The 17,640-nt window shown below is 45.5% G+C and overlaps 1 protein-coding gene across 1 annotated transcript in view; it reads right to left on the reverse strand.

Moving 5' to 3' along the window:
• The window catches only part of vps13b (vacuolar protein sorting 13 homolog B), a gene marked incomplete at its 5' end in the record, with an annotated part of 268,784 nt that overhangs the window by 42,268 nt on the left and 208,876 nt on the right, over nucleotides 1-17,640 (reverse strand). The window contains 4 exon segments of the mRNA XM_031868606.1: nucleotides 4,992-5,384; nucleotides 13,099-13,236; nucleotides 13,481-13,895; nucleotides 14,641-14,982. Of these exon segments, the coding sequence (XP_031724466.1) occupies nucleotides 4,992-5,384; nucleotides 13,099-13,236; nucleotides 13,481-13,895; nucleotides 14,641-14,982 (1,288 nt within the window).

A 17,640-nucleotide genomic window follows, 5' to 3' on the forward strand; every position in this document is an offset into this window, starting at 1 on the left:
AAAATGATCCTAACTGTGATAACGTCCTCCTCTTACATACAGTCGATATGTTTTTTCCGCCTCATGTCTTCTCTGTGATAAATGTATATCTTTTTAATGCATTGAAAACAATTTACTAGTTGGGTTAAGTTGCCAGATCACAGCGGGGTGCTTTTCCAAACATAAATCTCTTGGTGTTCGGCTTCGCCTCTCCCTGACTATTGAAACAGAAATAATATAAGAAATGGAGAAGAGTGGCTTTCTTTCAGCAGCGTAAACAAACTGACGCGATCGTAACTCAAAGACTGTCCAGGGAAAAAAAAATAAAACTTGAAAAAAAAAAAAAAAATCAAGGGCCATAAATAAATAATGGGTAGCTTTCACTTTGTTCCACCAACAGAAGTTTTCCTTCACAAGTGTGCTGCAGTAAATCACCGTGAAGAAGCAGGGGGTCCTCAGAGGCAGAGGACCAGGGAGAAAGCTTTGGGAGTGTGTGTTGTTGTATGCATGTGAAAAAGCCTGCACTAGTAACGTGGTCTGCCGATACGTATGTGTGTATGTGTGTGTGTTCTTAGGAAATCGGGGGCACTCTATGGGCAGTCTGATGGAGAGCTGAGAGATTAGGGAGGGTCTTGTTTCATGGACCTTAAGACATATGTTCTCTCTCTCAGTCCCCCCCCCCCCCCCCCCCCCCCCCTTTCTTTCATTGAACTATAAATGCCCCTCTACCTTGGGGAGTGGTGAGCCGTGGACGGAGGGGAGGTATGCGGGCCTTCCACTTGCTTTTCATTAACACAGGATCTGGTAACACACCTCACTGTCAACCTAATCCCCTCTCTCTCCATCTTGTCCCCTGGCAGAGGTGGGGTAGGGGGGCTGCCATGACCAGGTACAGAGCCCCAGATGTTCCCGGGATGAGGGAGGGGTAGATGACAGGGTCTTCACCCCGTTGCAGCTATGGATGTATGCTGATGAAGACAGGGTGGGGTGGGGTGAGCGTGATGACATATACTGAGGAGACCCCTGTTACTGCTCACACATAGTGGTCTTCTGTTTTTCCCCTCCTGTATTATATCTCTCTTTCTCCACCTCGCCTGCTTCCTTTATACAACGTTGTCTTTCCTACCGCTTCCGTTCTTGTATTGTATCCTCCTTTCTGCTTCATCTGCATTTTCTTCTGCATGTTCTTCTATATCCGACTTCTCCTTATCTCCCCTTGCGTTTCTCCCTTTATTTCCGTCTCCCTCTACTTCTCTATCTCCATCACCCTCCTGCTTCCTCATTCACAACTCCCTTTCCCTCTTCCTCCCCTCTACTGTTTTCTCCTTCCCGAGGTCCGCACAGGATCTGGTCCATCGATCTGAGCCTGCCCCCATAACACTGGCGGAGGAACAACAGCAGCAACAGTAGTGGTGCACACCGTAGCGGTAGTCCTGCTACATTCTCCTGTCTTACATCTCTCATGTACAGCCTCTCCCGGGGGGGTCATTCCCGCTGACTTATGGTGGCAGCTCAAACGCTTGACCTAACAGCACGAGAATCCTAACCTTTATCTTTGTGAAAAAAAAGAAAGAAAAGAAAATTCAGAGGTATTTGTTTTCTGAGGTGTACGGAGCCGACTGGAGGGGCCAGAGTGCTGAGTGATGGAGGCGGCACAGCTGAGGCTAAAAGTCAGCAGATACATCTATTGTCACCAGTGATCGGTCTAGGTAATTGGAGACAGTTTGTCTCCTTTCGACGGCAACAAATCTGGAAACACTATGTGAAGAAGCCCTCGGGGGAAAGTAGCCGTGTGTGTTGTGACAAAGATCTATAAGAGTGCTAAAGTTATCCAGAAAAAAAACCCCCTAACCCCGAAGAAACAACAGGGTGAGACAAACATGTTATTCAGCAGGATAACTTCTGACATCTGCTTTAAAAGTACCTTTTTCCTTTTGTGGGCTTCTGGTGCCATGTAAAAAGTTGTAATCCTGTGACACCACGAGACGTTTCAACATGCTCTCAAAGACATGAAATATCAGGGTCTATAATGAGATCTACACACAGGATCTGAAACCTCTCAGGTATTTCACAGAGCACTAAAATATGATATACGAGGAGCAGAATGAAACCTTAGATGCACATGATGACAGCATTAGTTTTACAGCAGTTATTATAACGTCTTGTTCAGAGCAGTCATACATGATATTGTGTTATTTTGGGCAATAACAACAAACAGTATTTTAAAGAGCGAACAGCCTAACTGGGGATAAATGATCCAATGGATGTCAATAAACACCAGTGGTCCTGAACCCAACATTTTTATTTGCGTCCAGTAAAATTGTAACGTCTTAAGGGTTTCAAGGTGCTGGGAACTGTAAGGGTAAACAATACCCATGAAAAGACATTCACTGCACACTAAGCAAACAAATCACAGAACTACTATTAATAACAAATCTCTTTTGAAACGTAGTTCTGTGTGCAAAGGAAGAGAAATCACAACACTCTGAGAAATAATGGTTCCAAAGAGGTTTTAATGTTCTACCCAGAACCATTTGACAGGTTGTTTTTCCAAGGGCACTTGTGACAGTGAGGGTCCATTAAGAACCCTTGTGATTTAAAGAAGCGTTTTGGGAGGAATGAGTTCTTCAAGGATAGTTGAAAGCATGGGCCTTGAAAGGGAACTCTCGCAATGCAGCCCACCCCCCAAAAATTATGATTGTGAACCATGATTGTTTACCACATCAGCCCGTCCTTTAGGGTTCTAGATAAAACCCTCCTTGGGTGGGTTCTAGATGACACCCTTGGAATATAAATGGGTTCTCGGTTAATCTCCCTGGATGGGTTCTCCATGAAACCCTTGGCCTATAAAAAGGTTTTCTCGTTCGAACGCCCTGGGTAGGATCTAAATGAAATCCTTGGAATATTAAACGGTTCTGTACCTCGTCATGGCATTAAAGAGTTCTCTGTAGAACCCTCGGGGGTGGGTTCTAGATGAAACTCTTGGAACATATAAGAGTTCTCGTTGAACCCCTGGGTGAAGACATTGGAATATAAAAGGGTTTCTGGAAGAACTCTTTGAGTGGGTTCTTGTGAACACCCTTAGAAGGTGGAAATGTTCTGGATTGAACTTTCACAGAAGGTTCTGGGTGGAACCATTACACCATTTAACGGTTCTTTGTATAACCTCTGATACACGGGTTTCTGGGAAAAACCTTTCACAGATGGTTATAGGTATAATCCTTTATGTTGGGTTCTAGTAGAACCCTACAAAAAGTGTTTTCTTATGAGCACTCTGAGTGTATAAATAGTAGACGCATCTGAAAGCAAAGTGAGCGGGAGGGGAGCTTTCATATTAGTTCAATTCTCTCTAAACTCTATTTATTTTTCCATTACACATACAGTTTCAACTGTGTTTATCGAAGTCAACACATCAAAGATGGATGAACACTGAAAAGCTGGTGAAAATCAGAGCAGGGCAGCAGCGCTGGCTATTGTGTCACTGTGCAGTTATGCAGATCTGAGTAAACAAAGTGCAAATTGTTTGAGGTTTTAATTAACATTTTCGACAATCATTTTATCTGAAGTAACCCAATATAACAACATCTGTCAAACAGATGCAGGCACTTAGGGAGCCCGGCTCCAGCTCTGTAACCCCAGTCAACAGGGGATGTGCTGCTCAGCGGTACCGAGGTACAAACCGTCTTCTCACATCATTGTGAGTGTTCCCTGTTATTTCCTTCACGTGGCATGTCAGCCCTCTCGCTCTCTTTTATCTCTCTCTTTCCATCTGCTGTCCAATTTGGAAGACGTGCCAAAACAATAGCAAAAGACTGAAACACAAATCAAAAAAAAAACATCCTTGATCATCTGTTACAGCGCGTCGGCTCACACCCAACGGCACAGAGGATTTGGAAGCTTTTTTGAATTTACATTAGCATTAGCAGTTCTGATTGTCTGAATGGAAACACTGCGATGCCTCCTGGATAATAGTCAGTGTGGATGATGAAGGCAGGGTTCGGTCCTAACACGAAAGCAAACATATCGCTCTCACACACATGCACACACACACACACACACACACACACACGACAACGTCTTTCTCTCTTAGTCTCACAACGCTTTAGATCCCAGACTAACACAAACAGCTCACTTTACAGTTTACTGACAAACCTTGTTTTTGGCAGAGGAGGGCTTTGCTAGCATGTGTAAAAAATAGCAATACTCCAAATAAAACAGGAAGCGGTATTTTGCTCCCAGTGTGAGTGACGGATCGTCCAAAGAGGCAGAGACATTGCACATTCTTTAACTAACAAGGGTGGGAAAGTTTGACTAAACTAGTCAGTGAGATACTGATCAATATGTATTCAGAATGGATTCATACAACCTGCTATTTAATTAAACTCATTCCTGAGGGAACATGTTACAACAGCTACATTCTGAATACATTTTTATCTGACTAACTTATAAAAGTGCGGTGAGCTCGGTAAAGCTCTTTAGAGTTTGTCCACATCATTATTTGTTTGGTTACACAATGACACAGAACAATTTGTCCTCCACTATATTCTCATATTGAATATTTTGGAGCTCCGTGTCTCTATACTTCATTTCCAAAGGGCCTGGATCGCTTCCCGTTGGCACTCATGGTGAGCTTGGGTACGGGGCAAATGACACACAAAAAAAAACATGTATATTTAGTGTAGTGCTTCACTGAGTCTTGTGGTTTCTTTAAAAGATGATGAAATCTGCCAAATGGGGTGAAGTCATCGCAGTTGTTTCCAATGTAGCTCCACCTGTTTCAAGAATTTCCTTGAAACAAGTGGCAATGTTTTGCAATGGACCACATCACTGGTTCATTTTCACATTAAGAGAAATATAATAATAAAGTAAGTCATTTAAGGTCCAGGCCCTTGTTGCTTTGGATTGAGACAACTCGGGTCATTTACTGAGCTCAGAGAAGTCTTAGCAGGGGGTTGGAGAAAATAAAATTATTTTATGCCCACGTAAGCTCATATTGTTTTTCTGTTACTCACCTTCTATCCTCGGCCCTGATTTCATGTTTAGGCTTCCCGTCATGGCCGACACCGTTACCGTCACGCTGGGCCTCATTGGATGGGCCTCCGTCTCCATGACGACTACAATCTGGGCGGTGTGGAGGGAGACCTTGTGGAAGGACAGCGCCAGGGCCCCGACGCTGCTGGCTTTACCCGGGGCAGAGGCCTGATGGTGAGGCTCCGAGCGCGAGGGAAAGGCCCTGGGCGTCTTTGTGGGGGAGGAGTGGGGGGTGGAGGGGGCAGACATGGGTTTACCGGAGACGTCCCACGTGTGGTTTGGGAGCACTTTCTTCAGGTAGGCTTTGGCCTGCTCCAGCTTCGCCAGCGTGGGGTTAACTTTCAGAGGGCGTGACAGTTCCACATTCAGCTCAGCTGTGGAGGGAGATAGAAAGAAAAGGAGGGAAAGGAAAAGATAAGTACAACAAAGAGACAAAATATAATTCTGTTGGTATTTTTAAACTGTGCTGCCGACAAAACTTTAGAAACGACAACTTCCCTTTATGGACAGTTTATTGGGGAGTATCTCTTGAGCTCATCCAGACTTATATTTACTACTGAGTGATCAATAGTGCAGGAAGTAGAGAGAGAGAGAGAGAGAGCAATGCTTTTGGGAAACTTTGAAACCCAGGACCAAAACTGAATAAATCCACTGTTGGCTTTGGGCCCTTGCTCTTTAAATCTTTCTCTTGTCATTTGGAAAGTCCACCATAAACAGGACACACTACATTTTTCAGTGTCCCACTGAGCAAGATCTGTTGCTATCTAAGTCTTGGAATACCGCCTGATGCCATGTCTCGTGAATCAAACTGAACCATTTTCTCCTCTTCTAATCACCCAGCTTTGCATGCAAGGACCTGTTAAAGAACAGCTGCGTACAATCCCACTCTCTTTCTCCTCGTCTCATGTGCACATATACACACAATTACTGGCTGTCTCACTGTGACATCCTAACGTGACACCGCGGAATAGCAGAGGAGAATCTCTTCTTCATGCCAGCCGCATAAAATCTCTCTCACTCTCTCTCTCTCTGCAGCCTTCAAACACTTGACTGGAAGTTACAGAGACACATGAATTAACTCAATGCCGTTTTACACCACTTCCATTATCCCATTTTTCCACTTGGTCATGATGATGGGAGAAGGGAAGCGGCCCTGAAAAACAAGCGCAGCTGTTCTTCATGGTCTCATCAAGGCACCAGTGTTTAGAGGGTTTGTAGGCCTCCCGTCTGTCTCCTCCCCAGGTAGGAGCGCTGGATGACACGAGCGGGAACGCTGCCAGGAGAGACCAGCGAGCGAGCGAGCGAGCACACACACACACACACACACACACACACACATACACACACACACACAGCCCTCAGGCTTGTCTCTACTTTAATCCAGTGGAAGTGAGGCACACGGTCAAATGGAAGGACGACTGGAGAGAGGAATTGGAGGAAAGATAGGTGGAATTTGCTGTGCAATGTAGCTTATCATTTCCACTTGACTTATCACCAGGAAACTTTCCAGTGGTGGAAGAAATAGCCCACATGCAGCGGTTCATCCAGGTTCCCTACCCCCCCCCCCCCCGCCTTCCCCTACGTCTTTCATTTTCTCCCTCTGTTTCATGTAGCCCATCCTTCTGCTTCTTTTCTCAGTAATTTCTATCTTTTACTCTTCCTCTATCCCTCAATCTATCAACCCCTCCTCCCTCTTTGTAATCACACAAAGCTGTCTCTGATTCACCCAGTCAGGGCCAGCGCCGGGGCCTTGCCTGGCTCTCTGCACAGTGGGACCTGGTCCTCATTATCGATTGTCCTCCGTCCCGACCCGAGGTCCCTCTCTTCCCCAGCCATGAGAAACCCATCCTACCCCCAATGCCCAGCCAGTAAGGGAGGGGTCTCAAACTCATTTTCACTCCGGGCCACATCAGCATCACGGTCGCCCTCAAAGAGCCGGTTGTAAATGTAACTACTCCTAACATATTGTTAAATAACTCTCTGCATTTGATTATTGTTTATTCAAGTGTAAAAATATTGTACATGCAGTTATATAAATGTAAAACTATATTTAAGCACATCTGTTATTATAACTTAAATCCTTTTAATTTAGTGTTAAGAAACCCACATTACTCTATCAAAGATCAAACTATTAAAGAAAATATCAAAGACAAGTTATTACAATAACTTTCTTCAATGCTTAAAATCCTTTCAAGGGTGCGTTTGCACAATCCCACCTGAAGTACTTCATGTGTTGTAAAGTCACGTTTAAAGTAGTCTTCAATGTACTCACAATACATTTCCATTTGAAGTGTACAGTAACCAGTCAAAGAGCTGCTTCTATGACTGTGTGTTTAAGTATCTCATCATTTTGACTTTCTATCTCAGAATTATAACTTTCTATCATAGTTATGACTTTCTATCTCATAATTTCGACTATGTGGATATTTTTATTATCAAGTCTAACTTTCAAATTTTTTTTTTTTTTTGCTGGCGGATTCGCGGGCCACATAAAATGACGTGGCGGGCCGGATACGGCCTTGAGTTTCAGACCCCTGCAGTAAGGGATTCATTACCCGTTTGTTCAGAAACTCACCTGGTCTGGAGTGAGCAGTGTGATTGATGCAGCTAGCTATATCCTACATGCTTCATTTTTCCTTGATATGGAACATAAATGATGAGTAAAAAGTCTGATGTGGTTGCCTGGCATTGTGCAGATTCCCATATGCACATCACACATAGCTGTGACATGTATTTGAAGGAACCTAAAACACAAAGTCAGGACCTTATCTGGACACAGCTGGAGTTGTCTCCTGTGAATTGAGCGACCACATACAGCTTTCAGCATTCAGCAATGACTTCTTGCAAACTGCACATCATGCAGGTCAGGATATTACAATTTCCTTCAAAAAGGATTTATGTTTGTTGGCCAAAACTGTTTTCACTGATAATATTTATGATCAATGGGAAAGGGAATTAAGTACAGCATGCAGCTTATTTATTAGTTGCATCCCATTAAATGACTTGAGACATGCAACATACTGCAGTTCAGCTGACTGATACACTTTTTTGACAGATCAGTAAAAGGAAAATCTACTTTGTCAAAGGACATCAGGATGAAGTGCATCTGACTTAGTTGATCTAAGCTGTGTGAACTCAGGGAGAAACTCTCCATAGAGGACCGTGGAGAGGGAACAGCATCTGTACATGCTTCCCCCCTGGCTTTATCCAGCAACCGACGGAGCGCATTTTTACTGCCAAAAGATGAATCTCTCACAGAAGTCCAATAAACTCACATCCCAGCAGTATGTGTCTTTGAGTCGAGTGCATCTGTGTCGTTTCCCCTACGTTTACTTGTTTCTCCTGAGCTGTGTGTGTCCGAGACAGACTATGCAGTGGCGCTCCGTGCGGTTTCACTATCCAGGCGAAGACGGCATAAAACCAGGAAATTAAAACCTCAGCCAAAAACAAAAATAAACAAAAAAAATCTATTAAAAAGCCATGATAGTCTTATACGATTTACAGACTGAACTACAAATAAATCCTATATTTATGGATTCAGATGTGACGCAGCATTATGATGAAGACCTATGAAACACTGTTACGCAACGCTTCTTTCAGAAGTGCCTCTTGTGCTTTCGGAGGAAATATCAGTTATTGAAAGCGCGGTGGCACTTTCATCGGGGAGTATAAAGAGGACTTTTCCAGCACATACGAGACTTTTTATTGGGAACACCATGGCTTCAGCCATAAGACTACTGGCTGCTTTTATCTGGAGAGTAAAGTTCCTGCGCACGGAGCAAAGCATCAAGCCTAGAGGTTGAGAGGTGGTGTCGGTGCTCACATACCTTTTAAAGAACAGAACTTAATGTGAACAGGCTGGGGGGAATCATAGGCCGGCCCTTCTCAGGTGTCAGCCTCTATTAGCGCTGGAGAAAGTGGAAGATCAAGGTCTGACAAAGGCGCACACACACACACACACACACACAGATCAAATATGCTTATTACCCAGGTTGCCATGCCTCTTTTCTGGCAAGGTCATGCATGACGCCGTCCCCACTTTGAACCTGGCGTTGGGGTTGTGCGTATGCGCAGCTCGCCGCGAACATTGTTTTCATTCCCACCCCACCTTTGATTTCTGGAGCTGACTTCTACGCTTAACTCTCGACAAGAAGAAAGCCTGCATCTGACAAAGGTGGTAATGTGTCCAATTACACAGGGTCCGCATGTGAAGGGTATGCGTGTACATCTGTGTTTGTAAGGGCCAACCTTTTCTTCTTTGGAGTGGGTATCTGTAGAATCCTACTTTCACAGAAAAAAAAAGAAAAAGCCTCATACCGAGTGAGGCCAGTGACACGTGCCTCAGATAGCATCTGACTCGAATTAGAGTGGTTCTGGATGGTTCGGAGGGGCACAGGCTTGTATACAGTAACTGACAACATTTCTGCGAGCCCATGGCTTGACGGGAACCAGGGACGCGGGAGAGTAATGGTTCCAATTTGTTCTAGCTAATCTATCACCTGTTGCTTCTCCCGTCTCCAAGTGGTAGCAGTTACATCTCTGGACTCGCTCACTACTCGCTCACTGACCCTCTCAAAGACTGCAGCTGAGTAGGGAAGATGAGAGGGGGGAAAGTGTATGTGTGTTGTGTGCTGGCATGTTAATCCCTGAACCAACGATGCTCCGTAACAAAGATGAAGCTCTGCCAACGCTTTGAAATAGCAGACACTCCCTGTCCCCCGAGGTCATGGGCTGTTCGCCTCTCCCTCCCATCCCCCTACCTCGTTTGGAAGTATTGTGAACTTTATGATCTATATCATAATGTAGTATTGACCAATCACGTTGAAGTTTCTTTTGGTTGAATGCAGGTAAACAGTTTGTGTGGAGAGATAAAGAGTCGCAGCGCATCGGCCAAAGCGCAATCTGGGAACCGACCGGCTATCGTCTCACGATGATTTCGCTTTTTATTGGTTTAAAATGAGTTTGTAAACTTGGGAAACAATCAGGTCGTACACGTCGCCTCTCAACTCCAACTCGAGTCTTGCATCTGAAGTTGCTAATCAGACTGTAAACAACGAGCAGCCCTTGGAAAAAGGAAGTCTTGGCCCCGAAATCCGCTAGCTATACCGAAACCCCAGAAATGTAGACCCTTGCCCCCAGAGGCTTATCAGTACCGACCGATAGCCAATTGGTTACAAGATTGGATGAAATTAGAATGAGTTGTATTTGTACAATCTATTTATATTTCCTTTTGCTAACAACAGGTATTTACACACCTAACTGCTGATAGCATATTTCATTACAAAAATGTGTTAGTGAGGGCATTCGCTAACGTTAGCTCCCAGATCTCACGAGTGTGTTGCTGAAACAGAGAAAGGTCTTGAAACTAAATAAAATGTATTGATTTGTGTGTATTATGTAGTTATATTTTATTTTGTTAAGACTAGATATTTGCACAGCAAACAGCCATATTTAGCATCGCAGAAATCTCAGCGAGAGTGTTTTGCTGAGACACACTAAGGTCTCGAGCTAATTAAATTGTGTCCTGATTTGTGTGTTGAAAAATGCCATATTAGTGTCAGAATGTTCGGCAGATATATGGCTTGTGAAATATGGGTCTGATATTTACTTTGGTGACTATGGGGCGTAAGATTCGGTCATAACTTATGTTCACGCTCAATACTCCCTTTGGAGTTATTAAAGTCGGGGGCCTGCTGCGGGGCAGTAGCCAAACCCACGTGACACAGATACAGGAAACTGAGTCTCAATGGGCCGTCTCCCTTCAGAAGCGTCTCTGACTGAACCCTGCTCATGTTGAAAAAAAAAAACATCCCGGCGTTTTATCATGTATGTGTTTGCCGGTCAAGCCTTGAACCCTCCCGGTTTACAAATGTGGCTTCCTGTATGTATCTGCATTAGCAGTGTTTATACACACGTGTGTGTGTGTGTGTGTGTGTGTGTGTGTGTGTGTGTGTGTGTGTGTGTGTGTGTGATGAGCGGCTGCTGAGTGAGGGTCAGCTCTGAAACACCATCCAGCTTACAGTACACATGTTACAAGTGTTTCCCACTCGGCATCCTTGGGAGGGCAGCTCTGATTGGTTTGCTGAAATTGCGAGCACATTGCCATAAACACGCAGCGAGACGTGGCCTCGCGGCGGTCTGCTCTCCGTTTGCGCCTCGTTGGAACAAATCAAATGTGAAGCACTGTCGAATCAAAGCGGGGCCGCCAGACATGATACACATCGCAAGACACAACACACATAGCGACAGACACTTGTAAAGTCTTGCACGTGCAAATGAGCCGTCTGTGAAAACCCCAGGGAATTGATGCACTTCTTCCCCCCTGATCCTGTCTTCATCGATACTCCCTGCATCCTTCCTTTGCACCTCTTTTTGTTTCATATTCAAATGAGGTGAATCCAAACAATTAAACTCGACTGAGGCATCAAGACATTTACTGAACTGTCTTGTGACTGATGCTTCCGTTCAGGTTCAAACAACAGGCATTACTGTACTCCACACAAAAGTTAGCATCCGTTCACTGATTCTTTGTAATGTATTCCTTTGCTCCCCCATCCCTGGAGAGGATAATTATCTCCACCAGAGAGTCATCTAACCAAACAACAAAATGTGTGTGTGTGTATGCCTGTGAGGGGGGAACCAGTAGCATGTGTGGTCAATTCCAGATATTTCCAGCACAGCCTGACCCGGGGCAACCTCACACTGAGCCTGGATCCTGTCTGAGTCATGTGGGAGCACGTTGTTTCACGTGCGTGCGCATGCAGGAGGAGGATGAATGTGAGTGATTGTGATCGAAAGTTGTGCGGACGGCTCCGCTCTCGCCCGGTTCAAGGGGAAACACCTGACATACGTCGACATCTGCGCTTTCAACCATAACACCGCAGTCAGACGGCGTAATGTAATAGAGATACGACAGGCTGTGACCCTGTTCTGTGAAACATCCTGTTAATAAAACCCCATTAAGTTGTAAAATGTAATGCAATTTCTGATAGATAAATACACAAAGTGAAGCTGAATCTATTTCAATATTTATTTAACCTTTGGAAACAATACTACATCTGCTGCTGTTCTTCCTTCTTGCTCTTCTCCACAGGGAGATCAGAGGTCAGCGCAGTACAGACTCTCTATGTTGAGGGACGGTTTCTCTTTACTCGCTACATCAACCTCCCGCGCCAGACAGGAATCCTATTTACCATACAAGCTCAAAACACGACTGATGTAATTCGTGCCTCGTGGAAAGGTCGTGCATGCTGTAACTCGACTGCTGCTGCCATCTGGAATGAGCGGAGGGGTAGGAGGACGTCGGTGGTGGTGTGCGGCTGTGTTGTGTGTTTGCAGAGGGCCCGCATTGTGTCGTGTGATTCCAGGTGGACGGAGAAGCTGGGGCTCTCTTCCGCCAGCAGCAGGAAGGGATTGGGAGTCATCATCAATAACACCTACGGTTTGGCCCCGAGCTCCATTTTTTGTGTGGACATGCACAGTATGTGCTCTTGATTGTATGCACGTGGAGAGAAGACGGACTATATGTCAAGAGTGTGTGTCCGCAGCATCTGCAGCATCTGACCCGCTGGGCTCGGGGAGCTGAACTCTGAAGGATGTCCTGCGCCTACGCACCCTTTCCTCGAAGACCCTCACAGGAATCACAAGGTTGCACACACTCAAAAGCCCACTCCATGCTTTGATTCACTGTTGTAGTATTTGGGTAGGATGTGAGCCACACCCTTGGGTCAACAACCTTAGCTTAAAGCTGCTCATATGGATATCATATCAGTCTAAAAATAGACAACCAAACCCTGCGAAAGGCCAATCCACAGGACGTTACACAGGAGGGTGTGTTATCAGTGGCCCACGGTAGAAAACAATGACACTGCTCATCATGTGCCCACACAGCTACTTTGATCAGTGTGTATGCGTGTGTGTGTGTGTTTTAATGCGTGTGTGCTCGTCTTGCTGCTGTACAGCATTTCCCCCTGAAAACAGTATTAAACGTGAAACGGATGCTTTAGAAATAGTAAAAGAGCGTGTTAGCGTCAGCGCACGGGGCGGCATGTGTTGAACAATGTGTGTTTGAGTGTGCGCGATCCCCACCCGGTCCATTGAGGAAATCTTTGATCTGGAGGCAGAGCAGAGGTGGAGGGATGCCCGTTTTAATGTCTGACTCTCCTGCTACCGTCTGCAGCCAAAACACGTTGTAGTCCAGAGACTCTGGCAGAGTCTTTCCTGGGTCTGGATGAAGGATGAGGAGATTGAGAAAGAGAACAGGTCTGATAAGAGATGGCCTCAACATATTTAACATTTAAATATCATATTTGCTTGTCTGATAGTCTTCCTTTGAGAGTATAAAGGTGTTCATTCCCTGTACTTTAAATAGGGTCTATATCTATCAGAAATCAGAAGATCTAAATCCCACCCTTTACTCTAAACACACCCCTTTCGCACCACCCACCCCGCCCCCCCCGATCTCTCTTACCTAGGCACTTATAGTCAGAGGCCACTCCTCTTAAGGCCACGTCGAACACAGAAAGCTCCATCCTCTGCTTGCGGTGGTGGCAGCTGAGCAGGGCCGAGGGTTGCATCACCTGGATGTAGAGGAGGGGCTCCAGCACCTGGTCCCCGACCCCTCTCCTCCCCGGCTGCCTCACTATGGTCACGCCCAGCGCTTGGCGGGCCGAGGAGCGGCTGGGAGTCGGCAGGCCGCCCAGGGACAGCAGGCCGCCCTTCGCCAGTGGAGAGGCCGGCCGGGAGTTGTTGCTGTTGAGGATGTCCTCGGCGGTGAGGCCGGCGAGGGAATCCTGGGCAGCCGGAGGTGGGTCTGGAGCGGGGGAGGCTGAGACGGGAGGAGACTCGGGCGGGACCTCAGGCTGGTTGAGAGCACTCTTTCCCACCTATGGTAGATGCAGAGATTAGTTTAGTTTAGTGTCAAACCTCAATTTCCACAAAATGCAATAATTTAAGGCACTGATTCAACGAGATGCTGGGAACATTACTAATGTTTCGGTCCACCGTAACTCGCCAGCGTCAGTTTACACAGATCTTATCCACACACATCCACTGAACTAGCTGTTTACCAAAACATGATGTGCCAAATCAAACGGCCACTCAGTGTAGAAGTGAGCAAATAGACATTCTTATTACCAAGAATGAAAACCTGAGAGTTCTAAATGCCTGTGACAAGTGTGTGTTTGTGGGACAGTGTTGAGTCGGTGCCCAGAAGTCTTTCACTTACATATCAGCCTGGATCAAATTACCCCTAAAATGAGTGCAAAGAGCAGCTCTTTAATACACATTATACATATATATTTGAAGTCTTTCGTCGGCTAGATGGGCAGTCACAGATTGAATTAACGAACCGTACAGCAAAAGCATAAAACACGTCATTGTGTTGGATTAAATTCAGTTATATGAATGTGGACTGCATGAAATTCCTCTCATAAACCATATAAAGTGATTTCAAATTGCAAAGTTGATTTGAAAACTGTGCAATATGATTCCTTTGTACTTCTACACCACTGCAATGCTCACATATATGACACATATTGCTATTGTGTAAAAAATATGCACATATGGAAAAGTGACAAATCCAGGAGGTGACACACGAGAGAGCCTCCATGTCAGGGGCTTGTGGTCTACCTTGTCCCCAGGCTCCCTCTGCTCCGGTGTGCTGGGTGTGTCCAACGACGAGGGAAGGGCCTTAGGGGCACTGGAGCATGCGTAGGTCATAACGGACAGCTTGCCGGCTGTGAGGAAGACATCAAAAGGGATGAAGCTGAGGTTCTTGGTGATGGTGGACTTGCGGGAGGGCCGGGCGATGCGGTGGTGGCTGGCCCCGCTCTGCTGCTCTATCTGGACGATGCGGATGCGGGCGCTGTCGCTGCCGAAGCCACTGTCCTGCCCGGTCCCGCTGTGGCGCGACGAAGAGTCGGCACAAGCCGCGGGGTCGCGGCGGCCCCGCTTCTGCTCGCATCGACGCACCTGTGCACAGAGATGAGAGAGGTATGGCTGGGTTCACAGTTTTCCTGCTTTATGAGCAAATGTTGGTTTTAAAGAACAATAATGAAATTAAAAAAGAAGGTAAAAATGTGTAACTTGCACCTAATGTTTGCACTATTTAGTATTCTAAGTGCTGCCCAATGCAGTTTGCACACATCTGCTCTGTTTTGATTTCAGTTTTTTCCATCTAGATACAGTTAGACAGAAGATGATGTGAGGTGCACACACAAACAGCAGTTATTACATTATATCAGTAAAAGACATCATTTGCAAAAAGTAGAAGTTAAAAAACTACGAACAATACCTTCCCCAAATACATGTATTTAGGGGAGATAAAGAAGACTCTAAACATGTGCAAAAGCTTGATTTGCATTAAAACAAAGTGCATTACCTCAAACCAAACCAAGATGCTGTGTAGGAATCGCAGCATCAAATATAAATAGATGAGAGCATCTTTTTTTGTTTTCTTGTTTAAATCCTGACATTACAAGAGGACACAAACCAAATAACTGGCTTGATTAAAACCATGGACCAATTCACCAAAGAAGGGGATGATCGAATAGCCACAGAGACATTAAAGGCACGCTCTGGGGCTTTTTCCACGGCCTTAAAATCATTTTGCACTTCTTGCAAATATTGGAAATGTCTTTTAAAAAAAAGGGCCTGTTCCATTCAGCGACTGTGGTATTGTGTCTAAGGGGGCCGGGGCTTTATGCTCGGCTCCGACTGACGGTTGTCGGGAGAGTTCCAGCCGCCGTGGCAATAAAAAGCTTTCAGTGACAGAAGATATAAATCAACCGAGTAGGTTGCTGGGTTTGGAGCGACAATGAAAACAGGCATCTTTACTCTGCTACCAAAGCATGCCATCTTCAAGACTATAAAGAAGCCACCAGTGGCTCCCAGGGGACGGGAACGAGACAAACACATAAAACTACCTACCAAATAATAAATGACTGCACGTGTTTATATAGAACTGACATGTGTGGGCACAAAAAAAATAATGGAATAAACATAAGCGTTTACAAAAATGGGCATGGAATACATTTTTGTAGATGCTGAGAATAAAAACACTTCCCACAAAAAGGACTCCCTTTTCTTCTCAGAAAGTAAACATGGAGAAAACCAAAAGGCAAAGAGGGCAAACGATCAAGGTCCTTTCAGTTTACTCAACTGTGTCATTGCAATGAAGCTTCCCTCTTATAGCTGCAGGTTTGTCAGGTGCATCGTGAAGAGACCCAGGCCTATCAATCATCATCATTTCCACCAACATGTCAGTTATTGAGGCCTTTCTCCTCCCATGTTTCCCATTCATGTTAACGGCCACATCAGTTCCCATTAGCTACTGCTGACTTTTGAAACACGACTGAGATAAATTGAAAATAGAGGAGACATACGAAAAAGAGAGCTTTCAAAAGACCCAAGGTATGTCCCCTCCTCTCCCTCCGACCTGCACATGGTTGCTATTACAGCATGGACCCTCAGCCCCCCCCCCCCCCCTTCTCTCTCTATACATCGCTCCCTCCCACCCGCTCCATGAGAATTTTAAATGTATATTATTGCTGTGGCGGAGATAGTGTTTCAAGACCTCCAGGCAAATACTAAACCCACTGGCAGCACATTAGACAGAATACTTGACTTATTAGATATTTCCTATTCTAAACAGTGTCATCAAAGGCTAAGAACAAGAGCCATATAAAACACTGCGGCATGCCCGCCCGCCTGTTCTGCTCTGTTCTGTTGGTCCGGGGCTCATGTGTGGGGCTGCTATAGGATCGGCTAATAAGGACAGGATGTGTGCACTTCTTTCCTGCAAAAATGAAAGATTTTCCAAGCAATGGGGAGGGGAGAGACACAGAAACAGGGCCCGGGACTCCTCTCCATGTGTGTTGCGTTAAGCGGGTGCTGAGGTAAGGAGGTATTTGCAAAAGGTATTCACAAAAAAAGGCAAAATGTCCACTCTGAAGAGCGCACCCGCGTCTGAGGGGACAAATAAGCTGCACGGCAGCTGGGGAGAGAGTGAGCGGCCAGGAGGAGCTGCCAGCTCCGTCTCTCTTCCCAAGCTCAGGCCGTACACATGCATTTACAATTACAGCAAATACTCCGTCTTCTCTTTAACCGCCACTACTAAGAGAGTGCCCCCTAAGCAAATTCTTGGTCTATATTTAGATGTGCTTACAAGTGGAATAACGGATAATGGGGAACACAACTGGAGGAAAAGAAACAATGAGAATACAGCATACCATTCCTATAGTTTGAATCAATGCATGCAATCGCAAACATTTCGGCGTAAACACACATGAAGACGGTTGCTTTCCCAGGCTTTAATCTCAGCTGCACTTTTAAAAACTGGATTACTTCCTGGAGCTCAGTTGAAAAAGAGAGCAGGTACACACAGAAAACATAAACCGACGGCTCTGCAGTCTACACGCTTTAACCTCTCGCCAATTTATTCATTGACAGGGGGTAATAAATTTAGAATACAAACATGCACTGTAGCTGTGGGGCCTGGTCCCAGCTGAAATCCCCCTTATCCAACCATTACTTTATATTATTATATTATGGCTTCACTCAAGCACTGTTTCCAGATCCCAACGCAATCTCTCTCTGACCTTCGTGATTATGCGAGCGAGCGAGCGAGCG

This window comes from Anarrhichthys ocellatus, unplaced genomic scaffold (assembly GCF_004355925.1).
Source record: "Anarrhichthys ocellatus isolate YVR2014 unplaced genomic scaffold, GSC_Weel_1.0 scaffold43, whole genome shotgun sequence".
In the NCBI taxonomy this organism is placed as follows: Eukaryota; Metazoa; Chordata; class Actinopteri; order Perciformes; family Anarhichadidae; genus Anarrhichthys; species Anarrhichthys ocellatus.